At 32.4% G+C, this 8298-nt stretch overlaps 1 protein-coding gene across 1 annotated transcript; it reads left to right on the top strand.

The window, feature by feature from the left end:
• Window positions 1-342: 342 nt before the first annotated feature.
• On the top strand, window positions 343-8186 carry LOC131934683 (NADH dehydrogenase [ubiquinone] 1 alpha subcomplex subunit 12). The gene is made up of 4 exons (XM_059290766.1): window positions 343-539; window positions 6783-6865; window positions 7507-7579; window positions 7731-8186. The coding sequence occupies exons 1-4, from the start codon at window positions 454-456 to the stop codon at window positions 7900-7902; spliced, it is 414 nt and encodes a 137-aa protein (XP_059146749.1). The 5' UTR covers window positions 343-453; the 3' UTR covers window positions 7903-8186.
• Window positions 8187-8298: the final 112 nt, after the last annotated feature.

The following is an 8298-nucleotide window of genomic DNA, read 5'->3' as shown; positions in this document are numbered from 1 at the left end:
GGCATCAATATGGTGATCTTGGGGGAGCTTGAGATCTCCAGGTTGACTAAGGAGGGACGAACCGGCCCAGGGGGGAAACCCAGCAGGCAAAAGTCCCCGTGTCGCGCAGTAGTGGGATCGCACCCGTGAATGGGCGCTCGTTGGTAGCCCGTCCGATACAGTCGGACACAGTTCTTTTTTTTCATTTTTAAAATATTTTTTTTAAAAAGTTTTTTTAAAGTTGTTGAAATAAATGTGAACAAGAAAAAAGGTTCTAGATCTTAGCTCTAAGCGTAGTCCTTATTGTCCGTATTAATATAGATCTAGATCTATATTTAAAAGAATTTTTTTTTTTAAAAATAGGACAAAATGGTTTAGTGGATCATAAAATCCTGGAGTATATTTGTAGATACGGTTTCGTTCTGAACATCTATTTCCTGTTTTCAACCAAGGTCGTCCAGAATCAAAACAAAAATGTCTGTTATTAAGGTGTTGTCTAACATAAGAAAGATAATATCACAGAATAATGGCATTATTGGGAGCTACTTGAAGTTATTTCGGTGAGTATTAGATAGATGAAGTTATTAATTAGTATAATTAGGCCTACTAGATCTAGACCTAGATTCCACCGAATCAACAGATCTAGATCTAGAATCGGTAATCTATCGTTTTGGGTACGTAAAATCGCCCGAGATTTGTAATGTGAAAAACAGGTGACTCCTTAAATTTTAATAATTATTTCACATTTTGAGGAGGATTTATGTTTTAAAAAATTCAAAAATGTTTCCTTGATTCATTTATGTACCTGTTTTTAAACAATTGAATTAAAACTTTTCCGTAATAAATGAAGACTAGCGATGTTTCCAACAGATGCACCCATACTCATTTACTATAGCAGCCATCTTGTCTAAGTTTTATTTTTATAAGCTTTTAGCGCCAGATTCAGGGGGAAGCCACTCTATTTTACAAATGGCTGCTGTTTATATAGCAAATCTTGCTCTCAGACACTGCTGTTTAAAGTTAATTTCTGGCCTATATCGATATATTTAGCCATTGATTTAGGTTTATTATTTATTTATCTATAATATTTGACACAAAAGTATGACAATATACTTCTATTAAAGCCTTGACAATGAGGTAACGTTTTCGTACATAAATAGCCGCGGGCGATTTTACGTACCCAAAACGATAGATTACCCTAGAATCTAGCTAGAGTAAGAAGAGTATTCTAGATTCTAGAATCTAGAAGACTCTAGTCTAGAGTGAGTAGAATACTAGAAAACTAGTAAAACTGTAAGTAAACATTTGAAACAAACAGTTCAAACTTTGGTAGGCTAATCTATCGTTTTAGGTACGTAAAATCGCCCGCGGCTAGTAATGTACAAAAAAGTTACCTCATTGTCAAGGCTTTAATAGAAGTATATTCACATTGTGTAGCTAGTCTCATAACGCGAGTTGAATTACCTCCCCTGACCCGCTTTTTTATGGCCACTTTCTAGTTTGTTTTTTTCGATCGCGTCTCGGCACTGATGCTAAAAATAGCATTCGCGCAATACCATACGGGTAAATCTGTTTGGCGTCTGCTACACGTGATAGATCGTTGAATGGCCGACAAGCTGATATAAAAATTATTGCGACCGGATGCGATTTTCGTGGCAATTGAGCTAGATTTAGCAAAAGACAGCTATATTTGTGTAAAATATTATTATTTATACTTCTACTTACACAGATATTTTGATACCTGCAGTTCAGCCGTCCATTTTTCTTTTAAAATGTATCTTTAGAATTTCTGTACCTTTTGGCAATCGGTCAGGAGCATTTGCGCACTAAACCCACCCCCCTACGGCAGATCCGATTTTTTTCCCAGTGAACTCGTACTGACCTCCCACATAGCTAAGATAGTACATTGATACTGATGGGAAAGCCTCTAAATCTGTATTCCTACTAGAGATCTAGAAATAAATCTAGATCGTGGAGTTTTTATAATGACTTTTAAATTGAATGTCTCCAGTTTAAGATATTTTTTTTTCAAAACATAGCTACTTTTAGTACTATATTTAAGTATTTCAAACCCTTTTGGTAGTTTTTTCTTAAACTTAGACCTAGATCTAGTGATTAGATATCTATATTTTGTACTTATAACTTGCAGGCCTATTAAAATAATAATAAAACAGTTTGCTTGATAACTTCATTAGGTCATTTCATAAATACAAATGTTATAAGCATATAAAAATCACAAAACCATAGGTAATATCTGAATTCTGTAGCCTACCTTACATTTAGGCTAATACTGAATTAAAAAGAAATTACATTAAGGTTTGAAATTAATACAACTTGTAATTAAGAAAGAAAGCCTCAATTCTAAATACTACAAGATATAATAACAAACAATGAAACAAATTCAAAGCTTTTTTCAACCCATTTAGTCGAAAAGATTTTTATTTTTTCCGATATTGACCAAAATAAGTTTTTAAAGCTTAGGCCTAATGTTTTTACAAACATAACTCAATTTTATTAGGCCCCTGTAAACAATAATTAAGATTCCTCTGTAGACAAAGCAATCTATTTGGCAGATGGAGTTCATGTTTCTTGACCTCGGCATATGAAGTTATTGTCCGTGTGGTCAGCGCTATTCACAGCCGCCTTTACTTTTTACCTTTAATTTCCCCAATGTATATCAGGTACCCATCAGAAATGGGTGGACTCTAATTGAATTTTATTAAACAAACATTTTGATATAGGCCTAGATCTATAATCTATAACATTCCAAACAACATATGTTCTGTAGAATTTACCTTTCTGCTTCCAAATGCGGTATTTTCCAATTGAAAATTCATGACAAAAAATACAATGAATTATATAAATGGCATTTTATAAATTTATATAAACTATTTACTTTCACCTTGGTGTAAAAAAAATGTAGGTATAAGCAAACTGATTTCAATAGTAAGAAAGAATCATGTCTTTTCTTGCTTACTAGCTTTAAAACAAGTGGATTTGACTTTTTACCTGCGTTTTTGGTCGCGTTTCTATATATTTTATTTGCGACACTAAAAAAATTATATTTAATCAACCAATTATGCTAAATTAATAAAATTGGTACTGTTGGATTGCATTTTTAAAGCTCTACAATTATATGCTATTCTTTTCATAATTTGAAGAAAATTGAATTCATATGAGACTAACTACATTGTGATATATTTCAATAATTATTTGTGTAGGCCGTTCGATTCACAGCTTCCGGGTTTGTTGTTTTGAAGCCAGCTTACGGCTCATGCGCTTACCAAAAATGGTGACCAGTTTTGCTTTCACTAATGGGTAGAGGGATCCTAAAACTAATGATTACGAAGCCATCGTTAATTTTAGAAATCGGAACTATCTGTTCTATTTAAGTCTGTTATTTAAGAATTGTCTGATCTACTTTTGGCCTGATTTCTTGGTTTGTCTCGCAAGCGGCGCCTTAGTGAAAGTAGCTCTATATAATTCTTATCTTTCGAATCAAATAACTATAAAATACCACTGCTATTTTTAACCAGACTATGCTTATTTAATTATTTAAAACTTGAAAGCATTAATTTTACACACATTACAATAAACTGGTAATAATTTATTGTAGGCATGAGATAAGCTCTGTAAGAATAATAATGCCATTTTATTATAATCATGAAGCGCGTGAAAATGTGTGACGCGCAAGAATACAATCATTTGGCTAGATTTATGACTGTTTTTTATGTCACACCTAAAAATAGAATGTTTACGCTTTCTTCATTGATGATCGTTTTCATTATTTTTTAAACTGAAAGTATGAATAGATTTCAGGTTTTGTAACTTGGTATACTTACCCTTTATCAATTTTAATAGCATAGCATCCTGATTGTGTACAAATATAGTCATAAAACACAGAAATATAAAGTTACAATGCGATGTGCCACACCCGGGCCACACCCCCTCAAGAAAGCATGTGTTTATTAAGCTGTTTATCTCACTTTACAACAGCAATTAAAATTAATTTTCAAATTTTTATTACTTATTGGGTAAGACTAAGCACATGTTTACTAATAGTTAAAAAAAAACATAAGTAAATTCTGTTTTAATGAAGGTCACAGGTCAAATATTTTTTCCTTTAGTCAAGTTCAGTGAAAGGTGCCACAGGCCGACCTGACTTTGTAATTTTTTTTCATTAATAATGACTGCACAGAAAGTTAATATATGCTAAATTGGCTTAGTTTACTAGTGTGCTAGCTATTATTGATACTTTTTTAAATTAAAAAATCATTTTGAAATTGTCATCAAAATGCATAATTTGTGCCAAATATTATAGTATAGAATATAGATAAATGATTAGATAGGCCATAGGCCTAATACTTAATATTAATAAACATAAATCAACGGCTAAATATTAAATATATTATATAGGCCAGAAATTAACTTTAAACAGCAGTGTTTGCAAGCAAGATTTGCTATATATATAAACAGTAAATAAACAGCAGCCATTTGTAAAATTGAGTGGCTTCCCCTGAATCTCACGCTAGGCGCCTATATATTTTCAGTAAGTTTAGACCAATATCAAATACAGCAATTCACGTTTTGCTTTGTTTATTATGTTTCGATATTCTCAGCGATTAGACAAAAAAAAATGTACAAATTTACAAATGGCAAGTTTGCATTAAACACTAATCGTCTATTGTTAAAACTAGACCGGTATCATTAAATAATACTTAAAAAAATAAAAAATGGAATCACGATATTGTCGTTTTCGGCAGCCATCATTACCAGGATGACATTAAAAATAAGTAATATTAATATTAATTCGATCTATATCTATTATTATTATACTCTTAAGCCTAAACTAAACGAGTAGGGGCCTATAAAATGTAAACTGCAAAAAACAAATGACTGAATTGTCTGATTGAAGTGAATATGATAAGTAAACACACCTTAATAATTTAGTACACTGGCTTACAGCATGGCTTTTGCCAGTGATTTCTCTTTCACTATAACTACGTCTACACTTAATAATTAATTACATTAGTTTACAGTGCACTTAGAATATGTAAAATTATATTTGATTAGGCTCAGCTGGAAATAGTTTTATTTATAGCATAGAGATTTATGTTATCAATTATACCAGCTATACTATTAAATTATGACTGGACCAAACTATAATCTAGTAAGTATAGTAGAGCCAAAGTAATAAGCAGATCTAGTAACAACAACCAAGTAAGGCATTATTGGCTCCAATGTCAGATAATAGACTTTTTAGTTTGTTTTGTTGTTGGTAGTGTTCATGACAAATGATCTTAGACAAAATAACCCAGACAAAACATCTCACAGCAAAATATTGTAGCATTTGCGCTGATTTTAGTCGATTTTAACATTTATTAAAATTGGCTGGCATATGGTTTTTTTTTAGTACACATAATAATTGTGAGAAAATTTTTGTTTCATAGGTTTGTCACATAACATTAAACTTGATTAAACATATTTAAAATTGCAATTAGAAAAATAAAATGTGTAGTTTCAAACTAAGTTTCAATAGACAGTGTAGGTGGGCTTGCCGATCAAGAGACTATTCTTTCACATTAGGTGGACGAAATTAGATAAAAGTGGATCACTCGAAGGGCTATGAAAACACACCTACTTAGCAAGGTGGCCGCTCGGACGGGGCTCAAAGGGAAAAACATCTGCCCTCCATGGACAATACAACTAGCATCTAAAGTCAATAGTTATATTTCGATCACACCTTAGTGATCATGTGATGAATGCTTATTTTACCGACAGTGGTCATAGCGAACCTGTAGACCCAATCACCTTTTCAAAACTATTTCACATGTTTTGAACATTAATGTGTTTAAGGCTTTCATCATTTTATTTGTTTAATGCATTTTCAGTTCTTATACGTTTTATATAAAATGCTTTTTAAAAATTAAAGTTTTATTAGTCTTTTGATGGTTTTTATAAGTTAAACAAATTCATTTAGTATATCTCACAATTATTATGTGTTAAAGTTAAAACAGTCAATAAAATCCATATGACACTCAATTTAAAAATGTTAAAATTGACTAAACTCAAGGAGTTGGCGTGGTCGAGTTGGTAAAGTTAAACAGAAAAGTCTCGAGTTCGAACCCTCTGGCAGATGAGGCTCGCTAGCTGGGGACAGCCATTCTTCTATGAGACACAATTCTAAAATCAAACAACTGCTGCAACAACTGCTACCTTGTAGTTTTTTCTTGGTTGGTATACTTAATTGTGTTGGAAGGGGATCCCTCGGGACACTATAATTAAGAACGAGGAAGAAGAAGACTAAAATCATCCTAAATACCATACATATTTTGCTGGGAGAAATTTTTTCTGAGATCGTTTGTCTGTGATACCATTTGTCCTGAGATTATTTGTCTAAGATCATTTGTCCTGTCACTATTGGTAATATTGTAATCTTGACCAAACTTCATGGTTAAAAATTAGGGTTAGGCATACTAATTACATTAGGACTAGGGTTGGGGCTAGGTTGTTACATGGGGTAAGAGCCAAGAGTAGTTTTTTTTAGATATTTTTCCCAAAAAACTATACAATTTTTTTCCTATTTAATGAAATTTTCCTGAAGACTAGCATGAATTATGTGCGCATTTATTACTATGTTCTTGATTTGTTGTATAAATTTGGAGGGGCAGCTCTAGTCATATAACTTAGTGGTGGATTAAAAATATCTCTTAGCCTTAGATGAAAAATATTTGACAATTAAATTTAAATTGTCGGCTAAATTAGAATTTTAAATTTCTGTATGTATCTCCTTTTTTTCACAGACATGATGACCTAAAGTGGGGTACATTAGTTGGTGAGGACAAATTTGGCAACAAGTATTATGAAAACAAATATTATTTCATTGGTAAGTTATCATTTTTTAAAATTTGTCATAATGTGACAACCATTTGAATGAAATGTTTCTATCTATTGAGCTCACATGACATAGTTTTCCATCCCTGTACAACGAATACTTTCTCCTGTTCTTCTTCCGCCGAACTGAAGTCATAACATCTGTATTTCTTTTATCTTCATCATGGCTTAAATAAGTTATACGAGCCGGCCCGCGGCATAACATACGCCGCTATTTAGTTGTTTCTAATTTTCAATAATTCATAATTTGTGAATTCGACAGTACCAACGCTGACACTGAAAATATTTCTTTAAAACACTATAAGTAGCTCGTTAAGGACCATAACCCCCCCCCCCTACGTTTAAAATCGTTGGCTCTGCTTGTAAACATTTAGAGTGAACACAGCTCACTAAAACCATGTAGGGGTGGGGAGGTAGGGAGAGCGTTTGCAGCTTGTTTTCTAACAGCTCGAAGAAGAGAATTATATATATAGATTATAATTAGAAATTGTCATGAGTTGTGTTGTTTTTAACATGAGCACAGTTGTATAAGGATGACCCCTCCCCAATTTGGCTCTGTATATTTTGGTATAAATATTGATATTTTTGGATCAAAGATTACTGATAATTGGTTTCACCATTTTTGTTTTACAGGTAGAAGTCGTTGGGTGTCTTACCCACAATCAGTTGGCTTTGATTATGATGCCAGCCAGATCCCACCAGAATGGTACCAACTTTGTACTTGCAAACTTATAATTACATAAGTAGACTAATAATAAATGCTAGTTTTGAGACAAACTGAAAAATGTTTTTTTGTAGCTGCTTATGCGGAGATAAATTCAGATTCTTGATACATTTCTTATATTGTTTGATTTCAGGCACAGGTGGATGCACTACATAGCGGATGAGCCACCAAGCACCAACCCTCTTCCTCAAAGAAAATGGATGGCTGATTACACTGAAAATCTCACTGGAACTCCTCAAGAATATGTACCTTACACCACTACTAAGCCCAAAATAGAAGCATGGGTACCTCCAAACAAGCAATAGCCAAGTGTTTTGCATTTTGTTAGAATTTAAACCAATTGATTGCAAGTTTATTATGTAAAATATGGTAAGAAATAAAATAAAATAAAAAAATGTTTTGGACTAGTGATTACAGACACCTTAGATTGTATCCTCTAAAATTTGTTTTACATCAACTTAGGTTTTGAAAAAAAAAAATCTTTGAACTTTATATTATGACTTTTTTTCCCCCATGGTTTTATTGAGCTCATTAGGGCTTTTAAAATTGCAGTATGCAAACACCACCACCCGTTCATTACTGATTAAAAGATGTATTGATTAATCTAATTATTAAATAAAATACTTAAAAAAAACTTTTTAAAAAACCACGTTTTTCTTGTGGACTAAAAAGTAGAAAATAAAATTTTCTTTTGTGCTTCC

This window comes from Physella acuta, unplaced genomic scaffold, assembly GCF_028476545.2.
Source record: "Physella acuta isolate Inbredline_101_S28 unplaced genomic scaffold, ASM2847654v3 ptg000115l, whole genome shotgun sequence".
NCBI classification, from domain to species: Eukaryota; Metazoa; Mollusca; class Gastropoda; family Physidae; genus Physella; species Physella acuta.
Note: the sequence above shows the minus strand (reverse complement) of the source record. Positions and strands in the feature narration are given on the sequence as shown.